General features: G+C 39.1%; 1 protein-coding gene across 1 annotated transcript in view; it reads left to right on the top strand.

The window, feature by feature from the left end:
• The first annotated feature begins 1,485 nt into the window (after positions 1 to 1,485).
• Positions 1,486 to 22,623, top strand: part of TCTA (T cell leukemia translocation altered) — a 69,254-nt gene continuing 48,116 nt past the window's right edge. Inside the window, exons 1-2 of the mRNA XM_085625051.1 lie at positions 1,486 to 1,801; positions 19,991 to 20,045. Coding sequence (XP_085481177.1) covers positions 1,591 to 1,801; positions 19,991 to 20,045 — 266 coding nt within the window. The 5' untranslated portion in view covers positions 1,486 to 1,590. The remainder of the gene's footprint in view (positions 1,802 to 19,990; positions 20,046 to 22,623) is intronic.

The raw sequence follows: 22,623 nt of genomic DNA, 5'->3' as shown, positions 1-22,623 counted from the left end.
TTTAAAGCCAGAATGTGTATAATGATGACAAAGAAACGATTTTTGATATTATGTATTTTCATGTTGCTTAGTGGAATAACGTTTTTAATAGGATATGTTTTATTCTCTTTTCAAGTAACATTTGCACCCACTACACAGCCCATACCTCCTTCTACTGTTTCCTCGCATTCTTTTCACCCTCTGCCTGAACACGAGTCCGCTAGAAGATTAGAATTTGTCAATAATTCATTTATTCAGCTTCTACACCAACACCAATTAGTAGTGAACACAACTAACTGTTGGGTGTGTGGTCTTATGCCTCATACTACTGATAAAGGTATCCCTTATCTGATCCTGCCTTTCAGCCATAATGGTTCTGTGTGGGCATATAGAACGATGTTCATATACGCTCATGAGGTCCACCCCCTACGTTCTGTGAAAGATAATGCTAAGAATAGTGCTCTAGTTAAGGGTATAGTAAATATGATTAAGGAAGACATTTCCTATGAGACTATCCCGAGAGATGAGACACTAGCATATATTGGATGGAACATAACACTAAAAATGTATTTGAAAAAATAATAATACACGTTATAATCGCTGGTTGTCCCGGCTCATGGTCCATGATGCTAATTGTGCCAACGCAAAATAATCAAATACGTAGCATATAAAAATCTGCCTAGGGTTAAAAAAAAGTGCAAGGTGGTAAGCGGGCAGAAATATATAGATATCGTTCATTAATGTCGAAAACATATGCAAAATGTTGTTCCTGCAAGGGCCGAATTTCGAATTTTTGCGCACACGTACATTACAACCCAAGTTTCGCCCATCCGCCTAGAGAGGTTTTCCCTACAATGGCCTATTGTGGTCGATTACAGGAGCAGTAAGGCTAAACCTTTTCGCGAAATAGAAAAAGGACCAAACCAAACAAAGCCTCCTGAAAATAAGGAAATCTGGCGGGTGTTTTCAAATGTTTTGAGTTATCCCCAAAGCACAAAGATATTTTCCGAAACGGATATTTTTTCAAAGTGTACGGGAAGGTGGAATTTCCTTCCCGGACAAAGCAACACAAATGCAATTTACCAATGTCTAAATAGAAGAAGTAGTTACATTCATATTTTTCAGTCCGTCATGGTATGATGGTGCAAGCAAGGCAGACATCTTGGAATAGGACACTCTTTGTAAAATGCAAACGTAGCTCGATCAGAGCGCCTTAGTCATGATTACATCTGTTTTGATAGTTACATTTTCAAAAATGTTTACCAAGTGTTCATAGTACCTTTACATTTGTACAAACAAAAACAAAAATCAGCAAAATATTGTACTTATCCGCAGACACTGAGAAACAAGCCTGCATAATGTAGTTATCTATATGTATGTTTGTGTAGGTGTCTAGATAAATATTGTGGTTGTGTCAGTGCTACTCTTTCTTTCTATGGCAGTAATTCCACAGGTGAATTAGCAGTTTCTTTCACTCCTCTCTCAATGTATTTGCCATTGCCACGCTAGTCCTCTCTTTGTGTCTAGGACGAGGCACGGTTGCACAGATGGGTGTTCCACCGTAGCAGCTGGTGGATGGAAGTACTGGCTTGACAGCCGGTGCTGCTGGCAATGGAGGAGCCTTGGGATTTTGAGCTAGGATCAAGGATGCTGGAGTACCTGTCCTCACTGGGCACGGAGTTCCTACAAGACTGGGACCAGAATGATATGAGGGTTGCCATCTTCAAGTTGTTGCTGGGCTGGCTACTGCTCAGCCTGCTGGCCATTCACCTGGCTTGGAGGGTGTACGGCTCCACCGTCAACAACATGTACTACCGTCAAGGTGAGCAGGGGCAGTACCCAGGGCTGGGAAATTACAGCTTTCCACAGCAACACTCCTCTGAGGCATGTATTCTGCAGAGTATCCTTCTTGAGACGAGAGCTGTTTAAAGTACTGTCTGAATGTCTCAAAGTATTAGTTTAAAGTTTTAGGCTGTCGAACAGGGCTCCAGCTCCAAATCGGACAAGGCAGGGGCATGCTTCAGATTTAAAAAGGACACACAGTGATGCCAGAAGCTATTTTACAGGACTACTTTATGAATGTTCTGTACTCTGGGGGTCCACCCATGCAAACCAGGGTCTATAACTGTAGCTGGTGAGCCATGGAAGAGATAATCTACCTGTGGCCCGTGGGTCGGAGAGAGTTGAAGCTACATGTTTCAAAAAAGTTGGTAGATCGGGGAGAAAAATAGATAAATGACAGAAGAGTACAGCTCCGCGCATAGTGGTGTGGCTTTTCTTACTTTTGTAAAGTAATGCATTTTGTCTGCCCAATAGCACTTTAGGCTACTTCAAACATACAGAAATGCTAAAAAAGCGGTAAAAGTGAGCATAGTATAATAGGTCATTGAGCTGAGGGCATGCATCAACTTCCTTTATTCTTTACTTTGACAAATGGAAATTTATGTCAGGAAAAAACACCAGATCCATCTTATCTGCACGTTTTCTGGCCGAATTCAGAACCTGAAGACGATACTTGTTCTGTAGTTTTATTCTAGCAGTCCATGAACTGCAATTTTGTGAACTGAATCTTTTTTAAAGGTTTATCGTAGAAATAGCTGTAGCTCTTTACCCTACTCCTGTATTTCACATGTTTTTAAATGATGTGTTGGTCATGTGTGTTAATACTAAGAAATGTCATTGGATACCACACAACAACCATTTAGCACTTATTAGGCATAAAATTAAGGGTGCACACTAAACATTTAAGGACGCCAAAATTTGATTATAAATTTATCTCATTTCAGCAGTTGACCATACAAGGAAAAGGTCCTCCGTGTATGGTCTGTATGTAAATGTGTTTGCTTTTTTTAAAAAACGATGTGATTTGTACATGCCAATTGGCTGTTTATTATAACTAGCAGGGAAAACACAGGTCCTGAAGAAAGCCAATTGACCTTTCGGGACAGTTTATGGCTGAAACGCGGCGGATTAGACATTTTGGACCATTATATCCTAATATAGTGTCACTTTTAATACTTTTAATTTAGCCCCTAAACCTATGGCATTACCTAACTTTTTAGGTTTCAGAGGTTATTTTAAACTCGCCAAGGTCCCCTGCCTTCACTCATAGTTATCACAGAACTCCGCTTACAAAAGCGATGCGTCCACTCGCACACCTTATGTGTGTGAGTGAGGGTCCAATGATTATATATATATATATATATATATATATATATATATATATATACATACACACACACACACACTCTCACTCGTCTTTAACCTCACACAAGTCTGAGAGAAATGTAAGGTGAGCACCGATTTACCTGGGTGCCCTTACTTAACAGTCTCTGATAGACCATATACATGCGCTTTATGATATTCAAGATATTTCCTCCTTTAGTTTGTTGAAGCATTTTGTTTGGGAAGATGAGGATATATCTTCTGTGAAGATTTATCAATCCTTAAGTTTTGGTGGTGACAATTATTGTACAAACATGCTCCTACATAGTTAGGAGAAGGCAAGTTAATCTACTGTCTGCACAGATTCTGAGTTTAAATGTGGCTGCCAGGGGAAGCGCTTTAAAACATTTCCGTTATAATAGCTGTCGCAATCTTAATTTCTGGGGGTCTGCTGATAAGAATCCCCTCTTACTTAGCTAATACGATGTAGGACAGACTAGAAGGTCTGCTTATATAGCCCAATTAAAACGTTCTTCAGAATAATTGAACATGTAACATCCAATCAGATTGAATGTAATGCAACCCAAAGCTTCAATACTAAACCTAATCTGCATTGTGTGCAGGCTCTGTTCCCAGGAAACAATCTGTGAAGAAGCAGTGGATTTTCGTGTGATTGTAGTTACCATCTCTGTACCAAGGATTCCAGCATTCAGGAATGGCTGCTTTTACCACTACACCAGCCAATTCCCATCACAGACCCTCACTTCCGAGCATTGTTTATTCCCTGATCTAGATAGCCTGGCTTTTCACAAGCAAATACCACTCCTTTCTGCATCCAAAGTAAATTACTGAACTGTGGGTGCTCACTGCTAAACTGCTGGTACTGACAGACTAGTAGTGATAAGTTACCTTCCCTGGCAACGTGCAATCAATCCCCTGTGGATTGGGTTGCATCTCATTGATGGACAGATATAGCACCTTGTATTTTTTGTTTTTTTTCAAATAAACTTTGAGTTTGGTAGATAGCAAAATATTCATGATGCTCTTGTGAGCATTACAATAAAAAGCATAAAATGGCCAGACACACGGTAATTCCAGGATGTACATTATCGACACTGTCTTCAAGATTCAACTGATACAGCACATAATAAGGCAACACAAATGTAGCACCTTGTTGATTGTTGTACTGACCAGCATTTCGCATCATTTGCTTTATCATGCTTGAAAATTAAAGGGATGATATCATAAGGCTGAACCACTAACACTAACAATCAAAATCTCTAGCAAAACCACGATGAGAGAGAGAGAGACTGAGAGAGAGAGACTGACTCTCTGACTCTCTTCCCAGGAAACCATGGTCCATGGAAACCGAGATCCTGTGGGAACATGAGACAGTGGTATGGTCCCATAAGGCATACAGTGCCTGATGTGGTATCTTTTCTGGAGAAGATATGATGCAAGTATCGTCCTCTGGTACATTTTTTGGGGCGGAGGTTGAGGAGTCATTGTCTTCTGGACCTAGGTTGCCTACAGTAAAGGGAGGTGATGGCTGCAACGCTCAACAGCATTTGTGACGCCTACGCAAGACATAGATAGATAAGAGAGAACTCCGTCAGGATCTTTTTACCTCTTCTGAAAGAAGATGGGGAACGAAGGGATCCCTATAAACTAAAATATGAATTTATAGGGTGAGTTGATCAAATCCGCATGATCAATGGAACCTGCTCTGGATGCAAGGTGAAATTTAGCACAGTTCTCCATTTGAGAAATGGCTGCAAGTTGCCATGTTGGGGCGCTAACAAATGAATACAAGTAACTGCAATAATATATTCTATACATCCACACATAGATTCAAATCCATTTGCGAAGAAAAGTCACTTTTATATGGTTTAAGTGAAAAATGCTTTTCAATAGAGAGGTCAAAGTGCAATAAAGAATTAGATATACTTGTTTCCGACAGTAAATATTTAAGAATAATTCTACAGTTGGAGTTGCAAACTTGTTTAGATAGTATCCAGTGATGGATAGCTGATTTAAGAAATTTAAGAATCTCGGTATAACTTGATTCGTTCATCATCATCAAAGGAAACCACACGAGCGCTCTTTTATTCCTTTTTGAAGCGTTAATGTGTATAAAGGCATGCATATATGTTTAGTGATGGCAGTAAATAGTGATCACACAAGACTCCAAATAAGTCTGTTATGGTAGCGAACTTTTTCAACAAGTGAGTTTTTTGTTGAAGTAGTAGCAGTGTGTGGCCGACCAGTTGATAACATTCCCTTATGCAGAAAACTACCTACTTTATGGGTTTGCTTGCACACTGTCTTCCTTTTTGCTACTCAGCTCTCAACTTTGAAATTCATTGCCAAATCGGATAGTTTCAAAGGGATAACTAAGTATAAATCGGCTGTAAACATATGCACATTGTCAGATGAAGTTGTGCTACAAATGGATGGAAACGTCAATTAGTCAGTATGTTTATGTACCAAATATATTTATTGAAATGTGCAACTTACACATACGACAAGGCCAGCAGACAATACTGTCAGTCCCACTCATTGTGTCACAATATAGGAAATATAATTATAACATGAAGGCCAAAAGCTTCTTAAATACTTGTAGCAGAACCTACCTCTTGTACATTACTTTTTCTGGGATGAAAGTAGTGGCTTACTGGCAACAAAGTAATGCATCACCAAATCATGCCTTCTCCAAAAAGAGTACTCCAACTTCGGTTCCAGAAATAGGCTGTACAGAGGGCTGCCAAACAGAGGCCCGCAGCCATCTCCTCACCCATCTCTCTGTAGACCGTTCAAGTAACAATCTGCCGCTTCCACCTTGGCAACATAGAAACACTTTCACATCATTCACCACCCATAAGCATGCTGGGGATAGGATGGATTCCTCCATATGTAGTTTCATCAAGTGTATATGCACCGCTTCTAGTTTCTGTCTCTTGACAAAAGATCGTGGACATAAATCGGAGGATATTTAAAATTGGTTTCATTGGGAGAACACCTTTTTTATTTTTTCCCGAGATGTAGCCCTTCAAATAATTTCCTGCAGGTCTTCCTCTCGTAGTATTGGCAAGTATTGTGTGGTCTTTGCCTCCTCCATGCATTTCCCAGTGATGGGCCTCACTGCCTTTTCCAAGCACACAGACCCTGGTCATCTCAAACAACATTCAAGTGTATGCCGTAAGGTTTGGAAGTCCTCCTTAACTGACTAACCCAAGATTCTCAGATTATGTGAGCGGCAGGAATTTCCGAAGCATTCTATTTGTTTTTTCAAGGTCCAACGGAGTGGGCAGTGCACAGTTCTGTAACTCTGTGACCGAGAAGTATCCTCCATCATGTGCTGCAGGGTCATCAATAATTTCACCACCTTTTTTACGAGGGTTCAGTCTCAGCTCTGCCTACTTTCATTTGTGCCCCACTTGTTCATCTTTGGCCCCACCCAGTAGTCCACGGTTACTTCATCATGTTCTGATGTCCTTCTTCTAAAAATTAGTTCTGGAGGATGTGGGAGGGATTCCTTAAGTTGTTTTGTCAAGTTCCCACTCGCCCCCATGCTCCACTTCTTTGAGCTTTCTTTCATTGCCTTCATGCAAAGTAAAACTGACCCATCCGCAGGACCCTGTTGGAAGTCCAGTGTCACCCGCACCACTTTAGCGGAACACTGTTAAAATAGTAGGGCATCTGTATAGGAAGTTGTAAAGGGCTTACCCCTCCCTAGTTCCCTGTGTTCAATCTGCTCTCACAGGGTCAGCCCAGATTTCTGTTGTCCAGTATGGTTGTCATCTTGATCCTTGGCATACAAAGGGAGGGGGCCTCTTCCAACGCTTGTGTTCTCTGCTCATCCCAAGATACACACCTGATTCATGGCACACAAATGTATCCTCTACATTCCCAACAGTTGAACTGTAAAGACCCGGCCTGTAGCAGCAACTGGTCTTGAGAATGCTACCCCTCCGGGCTGTGCATGGTCATGCATCCTGGCCAGTATGTTTAAATACCCAACTAAACCATATGAGAGTACCTAGGATGGAATACAAGCACAGTAAACATTTTATCAAGATTCATTTCCTAAAGTAATAACAATTACGGAAGCTAATTTTAATTGAAATGGCTCAAATTAGACTCAAAAGAAACAAAAAATATAATAAGTCAGTCTTAAATTAAGTTCCTAAATGAAAGCATGTTTTCTTATTTGAGGACATTTGTTCATCTGTACCTCCCGAAAATCATTGTAAGAAATTGCAGTAGGAGTTGGAGTGCTGGTAATAATCACAATCTTTGTCCGGTTGAACCACAAAAGTCACTAAATGATCCTGTACTTACAGAGTCTAACCCTTTACGATTTGTCCACTGGTCTCTGAGTCCCTAGGAGTTACAGTGCTGAGCTATAAAAATACTGATTGAATTGAATTGTGTACCTTGCATGCAAGCCATATTATCAGAACAGGAACAATGTGAGTGGCTGACTCTATGAACGCAAATTGAGAAGTGTCCAGAAAGAACCCAAAATCTGTGAAACTGTCATTATCCCACTTACGTTCACCGTGATACCCATCAAAAATAAAACATAAGTGATGAATACAAATGTAAATAAATGCTATGTGCTCAAACAGGCTCTCGATAGCCTAAAAAACTACTGAAACCAGCATTCATCACTGTGAGCCAGTTGTAGAAATGTGAATACACTCACGATCAATGCGTCAAACAAATGTCTTTATATTAGATGCTGGGTTTAAAAATCCTTCAGGAATAAACAGGTGCTGTTGCGAGTGTTGAAAAACTTGACCTAAAATTAATTGATCGTGATTTAGAAACAGCAATTGGTAAGTGTACATGAGCTACAAATCTATGTGCTCAACCAGTGCGCGATGTACAGTAATGGAATACCTGAAACGCGAGTGACAATGTGATACAAACGTTCTGTATGCATGTGAGTGCCGAAACTGTTCTCAGTGGTTAGACAAGAGCCATGGCCAGCAGTGTTCTCATCAATCAATCTGGGATATTAAATAATAGCAAACAGAAAGGCAGGGGCACTCCAGTGTTAATGGATGGTCTGATCTGTTTTATCCGTTTTGATTGCGTGCAATAAGGTATCGTAGGTGTAATGAAAATATATAGCAGTGCGCTTCCCACACCGGGGAAAGCGTCTCCTAATCGCAACACTTCTATCCCAAACAAGGGATTTAGATAAGTTCATCAATGATTCCGTGAAAATTATTTCAATAGTTTCTCAAATATACTTTTTTTAAATTCATTTCAACAACGATGAAATTAAATGCAATCCAACTGATTCTGTTTACATGTAAATCAATATTTACATTTTCAGTCTTTTGAAAATCCCAATGCATTTCGAGCTGTATGCCCTTCTTCAGGGGATATAGCTGTATGTAAGGTAATAAAAAGGGGGTATTGAAAACTAAGCCTCAAGTGGGTCCAGGGGCTTTTATAATCAGTTCGGTGTAGTGAACATAACCTGCATCGTGTCATGATATTAACCGGATGGTAGAATATTGCTTGGGAACACGTGCATCAATAGGGACAGATAGTATGCGGTGAAAAGTACTGAAATAAATGAGTGATCCTAAGAATACAGTGCTGTTCCTATGCCTTCAAAGTTGTTAAGAAGTGCAGCTGTAAGCGCGACAGAGTAAAGAAACAGAAATAATAAATACAAAATAAAATTTGTGGTTGGGTGCACATGATATTGAAGTGCCTAAAGGACGCCTGTGGATACCAGGTGTATCTAAAGTATTGAATACTCATTCGCGTCCGGATACGTGATCGTGCTGCAAGTGATATAAATGAGTTTCCGATTAAACTTTCCAAAGTGCCAGACAAAATGTTGCTAACAATATCTAACAAGACTCCCAAAATGACATGCCTCTTACCATGTACGTTGTATGCGCAGAGTGTGAAACCTTGTCAAGCGTTCTGGTCGTTCGTCATGTTAAACAAGTGAGCCTGGGTGCCTTGTACAGTGAATATGTGATTTATAAGTCAATGACACTAATGAAGGACTAACAATAAATTAGCAAAATGGTTGCCGCCTTGATAGAATGGTGTCATCTTATATTGTGATTGTAGCACGTATGTGACATTCCTAAGAATCGAATGACAGGAATCAATGGAGTGTCGCCCAACATTCAGGTTTTTCAAAATACTTTAGAAAGGGTAATTTAGCAACATGGTGGTACTTTGAATCGTGTAAATTAATAAAATGTGATGGAATGGTGTCATCCAAAATTTGAAAGAATCAAGTAACAGGATGGTGGTGCAAACAATGGAAAGGATCAATCCAGTGTTGTTCAACATTCAAGTACTTGTAAATGCATTACAAGGGAGGTAGGTCAATAAGGTATCATCCGGCATGCAAGTACTTGCAGATCCATTGTATTCATGTCACTATTGATGGACTAAGTTCCTGTAGCAGTGAATATGATGAAGTGTCAGAATGATATATCCTCATGAGTAATGGAGAGGTCACCTGACATAAAAACATATACAGATGTAATCAAGTGTCTGAATGTAAGGCATGTTAGTGTGAGAATGAATGTGAATGCTGAAGTGTTTTTCTTAGTGATTCATGTTAAGCTAGTTGCACGGTGTGTCAGTAACCTCTCAGTATGATTTGCTATTATGTGTGCGGTGTATGAAACATCATTAAACGATGGGTTTATGGAGTATATCTGTCCAATTGAGGGCTGTGTCGTGTGTGCGGTGTTTACAAGAAACAGCAGAATTCATTACAATTATTTAGACCATTCGGGATTAATGTTTCTAGTCTCTAAATCCAATATGTTTCTCTTTGGAGTATTTCCTGTTGTGCACTTCATCTCAAGATGGTACCACTTATAGTACCATAAACTGCAGTTGTCAGATGTTGTGACCATGTGTCATAAATTATGAAGCCACAGTAGATTTGGTGTTTTTATTGCGATGCTACTTTTGTGTTCATTGACTCGGATTTTGATTTTGCGCTCTGTTTTCCCAATGTACACGAGGCCACGCGGGCACTTCAGTAAGTATACAACATTCTTTGATTCGCATCTGGCGGAAGTGTGTAGCTTGATTTTTGTACCTTTCAATGAGTGATTAACAAAGTTTCCTCATATGATGTAATTGCAGTTTAAGCAAGGGGTCGTTCCTTTGTATTCAAACTTGTCTTTGGAATTATCTTTGGCTTCTAGTAGCTCTTTGAGATTTTTCCCCTGTTCCTTTGAAAAAAACAGAGGCTCTGAGAAAATTCCCCTGAAGTCATTCTCTGTTTGGGACAGTATTTCAAGATAACTCTTTTGTGTTTTGCACTTCTGGTTGAAAATGTTGAAACATATGGCATACTCTTGGTTTCATTCTGAATGTATTTGAGTATCAATAGTTGTGATTGGGTTTTGATGCTGGCTCTCTTGATGACTTTGTTGAGGATAGCATCTGGGTAACCACAGAGTTTAAACCTTTACTTTAAATTGTCCTGCTTAGATATTATCCTTTTCACTCTCAGTAATTGTGAATATGGTTGATGAGCCTTGAGTGAATTCTGAATGAAGCTGTTAAAATGTAACAAATTGTTAGTCTGTACTCTTCCTGTATATGTTAGTCTCCAGTGAGTTATTTTTCCTAGTAACCAGTACATCCAGAAATGTAATGCTGTCTTCACTCATGTTGTAGGTAATGCCAATTCTGTTGTTTTATCTTATTCAGTTCTTCAATGAACCTTGTAAATTCAGTTTTCGACCCTTTCCATAAAATGAAAATGTCGTCATTGTACCTCAGATATATCATGAGATTGTTCTGCCATGCTTCTCTGGTAATAATGTTGTTTAATTCAAATTTATCCATGAAGAGATTTGCGTAGTGCCAGTACATTGCAGACAATATTCATTGTTCCAGGAAAAGTAACTGTGGTATAGTGTGAAATATAGGAGCACCAGTAAAAAAACTTTAAGTTCTTCATCAAGGTTTGTTTCCATAAGAAAATATTCCACCGCTTCAATACCAAGGTCATGGGGGATCAAGGTATATAGTGATCTTATGTCAATGGTAGAGTATCAGATTGCTATTTCCCTTAAGTCTAAGGTCCATGATTTTGTTCAAGAAATCCGTTGTCTTTTATATAAGTTTTCATTTTTTGGACTGATGGTTGCAAATGACGGTTAAGGTATTTCCCTAAAGGTTCGTCTTTGGATCCTCTGGTCGAAATTATAGGTCTAAAAGAAGGCGATCTTAGGTCCTTATGAATTTCAGGTAGCATGTGGATGCTTGGACTTTTGGGTGGTCTTGCATACAGTGCCATTCGTCCTCCTCTGTGATGGTTCCCCTGTTTGTGGCTGAGTCGGGGATGCTCTTCTAAAACTTACTAAATACACCACTGTTGTTGAGCTCAAGTTTCATATTAATGGAGGGGTCAAGAACATGGTTAGCGATTTTCTGAGTATAGAGTGAGGTGTCCGTGATCACTAACGCAGCCCCCTTGTCAGCTTTACAGCACATGATTTCAGGGTTTGTGGCAATTTGATTGATAATTCCCCTTTCTTTGTTGGTCATATTTAAGAGTTTAGTTCTCTTGGTCTTGAATATGTTAGTGATTTTCTTTTTTGATGATAACCACAAATTAATCCAATATCTTGTGGGTGGCATAAAAGAACTCTCGGGTTTCAATCCCATCAAGGTGCCTTCATTCTTGGGAGGTCGGTCCCGTACAATGTTTTCAAAGAAATTTCGAAGTCTGAGGGTTCTCATAAGTTTGAAGAAATTAACCTCCTGTTCCAAATCTTTAGAAGGATACGTAGGGACAGAAGAGGTCCCATTTTGCAACTTACCAATTTGAATATTTTGTGGGCGTTTGGATACGTTGATGACTAAGCATATTTTAGTTAGTCCTTCTGACTCCTGGTTACTCTCTTCGAAGTTGTTTCTTTTTCTGTTGGGACCGTGTCCCCTCCTGTTTCGTCTTTCGCAATTGGGCCCATTTCTAAAAAAAAAAATGAAACCCTCTGATGTTTGGCTGTGTGGTTTTCTTGTGTAGATGAGTTTGAAGGAGACTTGGAGGAGGGGAAGGTTCGTTCCTCAATTCTCTGACTGCGTTGTCCTCGTTCGCTGTCCAATGAGGGTGTTTTGATTTCAGAAGGTCTGGTGGGGGGGTTTGTTTTGTCGTTGTTTGGCATAGATTACTGCCCAATTGTAGACCTTTCCTAACTTGTATTCTTTGGTGTCCCTCTTCAATTTCCTTATTTTTTTTGTTTATTGATTTCTCTTGTGTAGTGCTCCAATTGAATGTTGATGTCAGGGAGTGTTTTTGTCAACTCTTCGCTTTCCATTTTGCTGGTTAGTGCTCTCTTTAACTGATTGACTTCACTGTCTAGTTCATCCAGTAGCTTCCATAACTCCTCAACTATGAGGAGGATCAGGTCTAATGAGCATTTACTTAAGATGGTGTACCACCTATCGATGAATTTGGATTTACCTGGTATCCATTGGCATCCTTCAAGCAGTTCAATATTGATTTTACCAAACCACGAATTTTATTTTGTATTGATTATTTATGTTTCTTCACACCATCGCGCTTAAAGCTGCACTTCTTAGCAACTTTTCCAGCACAGGGATGGCACTGTATTCTTTGGATCACTCAGTACTTTTCACCGCGCACTCTCTGTCCCTATTGATGCATGTGTTGCCAAGCACTATTCCACCACCCGGTTAATATCATGATTTTTGGATTGGATACAGACCTCTTGATCTGTAGTAATTCTCTTAATACATAGGAATTGTGAAAAATGTAAATGTTGTTTTAATGATGGAGGATGAAAACTACTAAAAAGTAAAGAATTGTTCGGCTCCGTAGATGTCCTGTGTACTCTTGTTGACAGACCCAATGATGATAAATCTAGTTAAACATCCAAATATGTGATGCTATGGTTGCTGATTGTGTACGTAAATTGTATCCTGGGATTCTTCTGGTTAAGTTCTTTGATGTTCTGCTCCAGCATAACTATAGGACCCTTCCAAATCAAGAAGATATCGTCAATATACCTGCGATGGATTACTTAATTCTCATGCCATATTTTAGAGGAGTAGACGTTTTGATCCTCAAAAGTAGCCATAAAAATAATGGCATAGCTTCGGGCTCCTGAAAAGCTCATAGAAGTGCCATTCGTCTGTGAATAAAAAGTACAGTTTCAAGAAAAATACTTATGATACAAACCGATGTGGAGTAATTCCAAAATGAAAATCTTATTGGTGCTAATATCATCTTGCTGTAGTAAATCCCATTCTACAGCCTCTATTCCCTCTTCATGTGGTATCAAGGTATAAATTGCTGTGACATCAATGGTACATAACCACCAAGAATTAGGTTCTTTGACTGATAGTTGTGCCAACTGTTTAAAACAATTGGTTGTATCTTGTATATAGATCCTCTGTTGTCCGTTTTGCCCTCCCTACTACAGCAATTAAAATAACTACATGGGTGCCAGAGACCAGGGGGCTTGCAGTAAAGCTGTTGTCAGTGGGAGACGGGCCTAAAATCCATATGCTTCTGCTCTCCTCTCTTTCCATGACGAAGTCACGTTCATGATGGACCACATTTAAACTGTTTACTGCCAGTGGTCATCTTTTAGTCAAGCTATGTTTGGATAGTATACCTTTTCAACATTCAGTTCCATAAATGACAAAAGAATGTAATTCAATCGGGGAAATTCATTTCCCAAAATGGCCTTGATTGTTTGTTTTTTTTAAACACCCAAAGACTTTGAAAAGTAAGCTAGCAAAACCTGCTCCTCTTGCTTATTTGACTTAAAATGTCATGTGACAGGGCAGCTTTATGTGTTATTCATGGGCAGAGTAATTGATTTGCACAGAATCGCCTGAGGTGATGAAACGCAATCCATAAATTCACCTTTCCTAATGAGAGCACTGTAGTGCCGTCTTAAGTCCTTAATTGATTGCTGTACAAGACTTTGAACAGCTTAGATTATCTGCTGACACCGTAGCCCCCTTTTTAGTTCTGTTACACTTTAACTTGTTTTGTGCTATTAGTATTTCCTTACAAATATAACATTGATGTAAGTTTATATTCATTTATCTTGAGCAACTTTACTGTTGAGGCCAAGGTTCACTGTATAGAAGACATAATTGAAGAGATTAGCTGGTCAGTTATCTCAGGCTCAGGAATATCACCCTTCTGTATGAAAGTAGATAAAAGTAGGCCTAAAGGGTGTGAGGTATACTTAATGAATATTAGGTTTGAATTGAAAGCTAAGTGTGAGTGAAATATTTAATTCCTCGCCTCCCCACCTGGTTGCTAACCCATATGTGATTCTGGGTTTAACAAGCCATATGGATCAATTCTTGGCTTTTGAGAAAGTAATACATGGGTCCTTCCTCAGAACAGTTTTAAATTTAGGATTTTACTAGGAGGAGAGCATTTCCGCAACTGCAATAAGACAGAAACTGTATCACTTCGTGAGCTACCTCTTCTACCCATAGAAGAAAAGTAATGAAACATTGTAATTTGTTTTTAAATTGGACCCCACATTATACAGTGTTGAGAAACAATACATTTGATGGAATTAATTACATTTTGGTTGGGTGAAATATTACAAGCAATGACCCAATACCTTAACACTCTCGTTATCACAGACGTGTTTCATGTCACAGTTGGAATTGACAGCCGTTACCTGGACATGCCGAGTTCATGGCCCTGGTTCCCCATCCAGTTAGCACGATAGCGGTTAGCTTAACACAATGGCGTGTTGCTGACTGTGTGCATCAGCTTGTGGCTTGCTTTTTATAGGCTGATGGGCACAGATAGTTCTTGATCAGTCAACAACGGTGGGTGGATAGAACATTCCGATGCGCCCCGTACTCTTAACACACTGGAGTGTTTAAATGGAAGTGCAGAATTGCAATTCCAGCCAAGTCTAAAAACAAAGTGCTCGGTGTAGTAGTTTTTCATTCACTAGAACAACCAGTAAACTTAAATTGAAAAGGCTGAAAGTCTAATGTGGCAGGAGGATGGCATGCTGGTGCACAGCAAGCTCTACATCCGACCATTTTGATTGATAGAACTTGTAGAATACACACAGTATGAACATGCAAAAATCTGGAGACGGAAATAACTGTAGGCTTTGTCAATAAACATGCTATACATTGGCTTGGTTTTACAACAGCTGCAACTGGTGCATTTGATTACTGAAACAACGGGTGTAGGACTCCGGGCTTAATTTGCAAAAGAATAAGGCTGGGGCCCAAAGTTCTAATCAGAAGTTTGCAGTTGGTGCTATTGATTTGATGGTGGGCCCAACACCAATGCTGTGTAGTCTAGATTCCACCACATGCCTCTTTAATCCGCCACCAGATACTACCTGCCCTTTTATTGTACTCTTGTGGGCTCCTGCCTTCTCTCCTTGTCACAGTTTTACCTCTTTCTCTTATTCCATTCCCCCTTCTATGTTTTTCGCTCTGTTTCTATGGGTCAAAGTCTGATGAGAAGAAAAAAGTGCCAGTCCCCAAAAATGAGTGCCGGGGGGCCCCACCTGCAACCATTGGCTCAAAATAAGCGCTGGTGTAGGTGAACATTTTTGGGGAAGACCAGCTATTTGAGTGAATCTGTTAAATGATTCATCTAGGCCAGGGACCAGCAGCAAATTGGGCACAAGCTCTGGACCCCTGTGTTCATCCTTTCTTGAACCAAAGCAAGTCCAGCAGAAAAGCTTGTGTCTTGAAATGTACAATTTAGGCCTCACAAAGGGTATGAAAAGTGATATATAAATACCAGCACAATGCAACCCATGAATAAGGCACTCTTGCCAAAGCTGCACACCTGAATAAATAGATGGATTACCTGCCTACTCCTCTCCACCATCACCTCTGTCTTACTCTGCTGAAGAAGCAAAGACCAGGTACAGCTCCCTATTTGACGGAAAAAGTTGGTCTGAAGTCAGTCAAAAACAAATCAGTGACCGTTCACTGTGACAGCTGTCTCCTGTGGAGCTGTATTTCATTTGAAGGAAATCTACATTTGAGTGATTGATTCCTGCAAAAAGCTTGGGACTATCTTTACATCTGAGTGCTCTGCTAGCTAGAGTTAATTTGCCTTTGAAGTATTAAGATTTAACTTTTAAACTTGGAAGAGCTCTTTAAACATGTCCAGAAACAGGCTGAGACCAGAGGCAGGAAATTTTGTCGGTCACCCTAGAAGTAACAGGGAACATGCTTATTGATTTGGGATAAGACTTTGCTGCTTAGGCTTCCCAAAGAAGAGAATAGACTGCCTGCAATGTAGATAACTTGTCTTAATTAGCCCAGAGCTTGAGCTCCGCTGTTGAGTGTGCTGCTTTGAGGAGCTTGGTGTTTCAGGGATTGCCAAGACCAAAGGCCTGTGGCAGTTGCCTCGTCTGACCAAGACTGCAGCCCTTGACTGACCTGCAGTGTTGGAAGAGAGTAAAGTAGCCATTTCCCCTTAGCCTCCATTTCTCCTGGTTTATGTGCAGACAAGGAGTTGCTGCCGGCAGCGACCTTTGTATAGTGCTTAATTTGAGCAGTTGGTATCTGCTGCACGGCAGCAGAACTCATTTTAGAGCACTGGGACTTCATTTAGGTACTTGGATACTTGATTGCGCTGACTCTACAGTGGCTAGAAACTTTGCAAGAAATAGCCAACAATTACTAATTGTGAGTGAGATGTAGCCAGATTTAGTTCAAGAGTGCGATAGCTACCACATAAAAGCAATGGCGACAAAGCCTCACAAGACCTCTCCCGGACTCCACTACACTCCCAAGCAGAGAGCAATTTTTGGCTAATTTACCCCGGCCAGCACACTCCTCCTTCTGTTTCCTGCTGGCACATTCACTGATGTGAGAGCCTCTGCTTGACCTGGCATTGGTGAAGGTCTAATTAGATATATTTTTAAACCCTAACCAAAAGTATCCACACAGCTTAAAGCTTGCTTTTAATGGCTATTAAAGGGGTCCAGTTGATTTCACATACTCCTAGTCATGCTCTCAAACCAGGAAATGAAAAGACACTGGCTACACTTTGGTTCATAGGTTTAACAAGCTGTTTTTCTTAAATCATGAACAAACACAGTGCATTACTGATCCTCCCAAAATCATTTGATATGAGAAAGTGTCTGAGGGCTCTTCAATCTGCCAAGAGTAAATGGGCAGCAACTCGTTAAGGTACTGAACTCAGAGAAATTGTTTGCTGGTGGAAAGGCAGCACCTGTTTGCATGGTTGAGGGCAATGCTTATGATGTACAATGATTCACCACACTAATCTGTGGTGGTAAATGAAATGGTGATGAGCTACTCTAACCAAGCATCACTGTCCTTTGCTTCCCTGCTTTTTATATTTGCTTTCCTGCTTTTTACATTTGCTTTGTAGCTTTAGTCAAAAATGTCGATTTGCCTCCATCTTGGAGAGAAAAAACTATTTTCACTTGCGTTTTTTTTTTTTAAATGGAAGTTATAGATTTTGGTCCAGAAAGCTGAAATGAAGTTACACGTTCTGTATATTCTTAAAAAATCTTTCTTATCTATCTCAAACAAAGCATCTCGTATGTTGAGCGAAGTATATACTTTACCATTGTAGCTTCACCACACAGTTCCAATGAAGAACTAGAATGCTAACATTCTAATTTCATGGCAGAGGGGAGGCACACTTGCACTCAATATTAATAAACCTTAAACTATGGAATACACTGCACTTGCTATTTGCAGACTGCCTTAATTTAGCCAAGTATGACATATAATTCTACCGTTTATTTCTGATGCAGGTTTGAACTGGCTATTAAAAAATGTGATGGGAAGTTTGTACATTTAGTGATTTATGTCTTTTAGTAGGATAACAATTGTTTGAGTGTACCCCACCTATTCCCAAATTCACATTTCTAAATTTTTTCATTCTAATCGCATTGCACCTTGCCTCTTAACTGTTAGATTTTGAATATTGGATCATTTTGTTACACAAAAAAGGAAAGGACCTTTTCACATTTATTTTAGAGTGGATAGTTTAGAGGTGTAGGAAACAGCATTAAGAATGACCCCGATGTATAACATGTACATTTTGTGGCAAAATATACATATGGACCAAAAAAATAAACCACATGTAGGAATTCCATTATCTTTATGTCTACAGTTTCCTTATTCATTTTTTTTAGTTTTTTTTTTTTATGCACCAGCTTGCATTAAAGTGCGTTGGTTTCAGTCATTTTTATTTAATTTAAAACGTATGCCAATGTGTATTATTACATTTAAAATGTATCTCTAAGCAAGTGTTTGTAAATATCCCATTATAAATTACTATGTTCAAAGTTATACAACTACTTTGAAATAATTAACAGGCTTTATCAAATAGGGATATTTAGATCATAGAAAAATCGCGCTCCAGCACTCATTGAAAATAATACTGCTTGTAGTAAGCCAATGGTATTGAGGCCCACTGTTGTTTTCTTTTCTATTTCTTCCATATACTGTACCTGCTGTAGTACACTTTGTTACACTACAGATTGGAGTTCATTCCATGATGTGGTTCTGGCTATGCTTTATTGTACAGTACTGAACGTATCTGAAAGAGCCAACAATGTTAAAAAAAATTATACAATTTGATAGATTACACAGTTTAAACACTTTTCTAATACTGTTAGCACTTTAAAAATATCAGACTAAATGATGCTAGGAGAAAGAACCCATTCTTTACTTAAAAAAAAAAAAAGCTGTTTTATTCTATATTCTACCAAGTTCAGGGAAGTGAGGGATTCTGAAGTTCTTAGCCAGCTGCACGTCTCCCAGTGCTGCAATATTCTGTGGCCTGGTTAGCACAATTGCCCTTGTAGATATGGAATACTAGAAGCAATCCTAATGCAGCATTGTGGAACTGTATTGTTTTCTAACTTACAATATTCAGTACGTAATAAAATGTTTGTGCCATGTTTATTCAGTAATGAAAAGAAGCATAGACAGTTTAATTCACAATTGAAAATAATGTGAGCTCTTTGTGCACTCTACAAAATAAATGAGGTTTGTTTTATTTCATAATGAAAAGAAATGTACTCTACAAAAAGACACATGAAAATGTGTGATGCCACACAACTGTCTTCAAGACGAAAATCTTAAAGTTGTCTTAGTTTGATTTCTCGTTGTAATATGGAGAACTAGGCAGGGACAGTGTTCAAACCCTCGAATACTGAATTTGTTATTTCTAGTTAACAAAACATATTCTAAATTTGGCAAAAATTATCCAAGCATGCATCTGGTCTGGGAGTTGTACAGCACGCAGTTTACTTCCAAGATGATGTTTGCTTTCATTATGAACGTTGAACTCCCATCATTTGTCTGGTTAATACTGTTTGATGAAATGGAATGAAATTGTCAGGAAATATAATACATCATTGTTTTTCTGGTATATTAGCTCTAGAATATCATCACAAGTGACCAGGAATTGACAACTTCTAAATGGTCCATTACACGTGTTTGAAAACCAAATTGCGGAAATATTGGTTGAATTGGTAATTGTGTAGTGCAGGTAAGTTTGCTTTATGGAGGTGATTTTAGGATGAACAGTCTCTTACCTAATTAGTTTTGTTCGTTCTTAAGCTAGGGGATTAATTGTTAATGAAAAATTGATTTAAGAAAAAAGGTTGAGCTGAAAGGTTCATAGTTAGATGTGTGTGTTCTGAATGGCTGGAGAAACTTCCCTTTAAAATGTGATCTGAGTTTGGCATGAGTTTGCAACTATCCTTAGCCATGGCAGCCATTCCATTTCAGCAACATCTTCCAGTCAGCACCAGTGGATTTGTGCTAACCTTTCTTCCTTCCTTTATATTTCCAGGTATGGGGGGACAGAATGGAGGGACCCCTGACTATACGACAAATTTTCCCATATGGTGAGCAGCACTGCATGCATTTCACATTGGCTACCTATGTGGCGGAATTGTGTGATGACTGACATGTTTTTTTACATTCTAATGTTTATTCATAATAAAATCATTACTGTTTCGTGTAATCTTTAAACTTTTTTGCTTCTTTCGAATAAGGCTATTACATAAAGGCAGTGTTGCCTAGAAGGTTCTTACAATTGTGTAAATCCTATTGTTCATAGTGTAGAAATGAGACCGGATGTACCAAACCTCTTACTGGAAGCATCAAAACACTCCTACTTAAGCCCCACTTATTCCATTTATTTATTTATTTTGTACCACAGTTTTGGCCTTATTCCAGAATATGGTAATTGACAGTTTTCTGCCTATATACAACAGAATTTGCTCTAGTCGTGTAGTCGGCTGATCTCAATTTGTTTAAGCTACATCTCAAATCACTTGCATTGTAGAAAAAGATGTTTCGCAAAACTCGTGCTAAGTGCTCGATATCAAGATTGAGTGCATCTTTCCTAGACATTCATCAATACTTAATGCCTCCTCAGATAGTTTTCTAAATGTTATGTGCTTTCAAAGACTGTGCCCATCTTCTCAGCCCAAGAGTGTTTGGACCACCTATAGTGGCATTCAGAATGCAATGTCCTTTCAAACCTAGAAGATTGAATTCCATGTATACTTGTTACAAACCTTGGCCAGCTACATGATTATGATTAAATCTAGGCTACAGAAGCTATATTCATTAATTATTTGGGCATAGGGCGAAGTAAGAAATGATGTAGGGCAAATACACCTCTATTCAAACTCCAAATGGTGGTGGACAACGTTAGATTTGAGCTCCACAAGACAGCAAAGAACACATTGCTATTGTACATGCCTCCAAGTCACCAAAGCACACCAATATCTCACCTAACGTGAGTACAGAGGCATTTCATAGAGACATATTAAAACTCAAGCACTTGCGTTGGTTCAGACTGCTCCGAATCAGTGCTGTAATGAGCTGAACGCTCTAACAACGTCTTTTGAATATATTGTAGAAATTGTTCAGAAAAGCAATGCTTCGTCAACCCATTGTTTCTCTTATAATGGACATTTCCTGGAAAACTTTTCTTTAAGAATCACAAAAAGATAAACAAAAACAAAAGGGCGACTGCTCTGACCGGTTGTATACCGAAAAATCATCAACAAAAATGCAGGTAATTTAAGAAAATATATAATAGAAAAATATATTAAAAGGTTATACCTTAGAAAAAAATATATTCTATTCTTTAAAGTCTTCACAATTATAATTAAAATAACATTTACAAATATTTAAACATGAATAATAAAAATGTATTGATTTAAAGATATGACAGCAAAATTATGAATACAAACATTATACTAAAGTAACTTTTAAAACTAAAACAAATATATTTAGTAAAACTAATCAAAACAAAAATTTCAGATAAAGTTGCACTTCAAGGGTTGACATTATAAAATATCTTTAAAATAATAAACATTCAATAACTATAAAACACATTTAATAAAATTATTACAAATAAAATTAAAATTATACTTAAATTTAAAATATTTTCAATTAAAACCCTTCGCACGTCACTACCATAAAAAACTAACTGACCATCAATATAAAAAATAAAATTATAAATTATTACATTAAAAATAAAATACAGAAGCAAGATGGCCGCCGTGGTGTAGGCTGTGCACAGCCCAGCTCCCTCTCCTCACTCTTGGAGAAAACCTCGGAAACCTCCGAACGGCGTTCAACTACCGAAAAAAGGACTGGAGGGATTTCCGTATGGGATTCCACATTTAAATAAACCTTCTATCTAAAAAATCAGCATTTGAACGTTTCTCGGCGTTTTTAAACCCTCCTTTGCCGCCAAAATCTGCAAAGGTTGGGGGGCGCCTACCGGTCGATGCTGGAGAGAACTATACGTTTGTCTCCCTACGGTTCGTGTGTGGCGTCTTCGCTGGACCTCTGCTGGTGAACGTGACAGTAGCACCCGGTTCAGGATGCCGCCAAAATCAACTCGGAGTGCGAAGGCTCAGGTAGGAGCCATGGAGAACTCTCTGTCAGGAGAGCTTACGGATGGTGTGGCGGGCACCCAGCGCCCCAGCAATCCACCTCAGAGGAAAGGAGAACGAGGTGCAGGAAAGGAGAAAGCCCGAGCAGGAAAGCACGGAGGATTGACACTGCCGGAGCTGTTCGGTAAACAGATGGCCAAAGGGGATACTTTGTTGCAGACCGAATCGAACGAACAGGCAGGTGAGACACATTTGTCTTCTTTTGATTCTGGCAACATTGTGTCCGATAATACCTCATTGTTGGTTGAATCGGCTGTTTCATCTTTATCTATCCTGGAGAAAACAGCGTTAGTGGTCGAACAATCCACAGCCGAAAACCAGACATTATCAGAACTTGGCAGGGGGGTTCTGGGAGTTGTAGGATCTGATATCCCTCCTTCTAAAGGCTCAACTGACGGCTCTGTCACTAGAATAGCTGAAACACCTGCAGCAGAGCAGAACAAGGAGGAATTATCACAGGCTAATACTGGCTCGCAAGAATTAACTGAGAATTTTTACTCCTTAT

The sequence above is a fragment of the Triturus cristatus genome, chromosome 9 (genome assembly GCF_964204655.1).
Source record: "Triturus cristatus chromosome 9, aTriCri1.1, whole genome shotgun sequence".
In the NCBI taxonomy this organism is placed as follows: domain Eukaryota; kingdom Metazoa; phylum Chordata; class Amphibia; order Caudata; family Salamandridae; genus Triturus; species Triturus cristatus.
The sequence above is the reverse complement of the archived record's forward strand: the minus strand, read 5'-3'. Positions and strand labels throughout refer to the sequence as shown.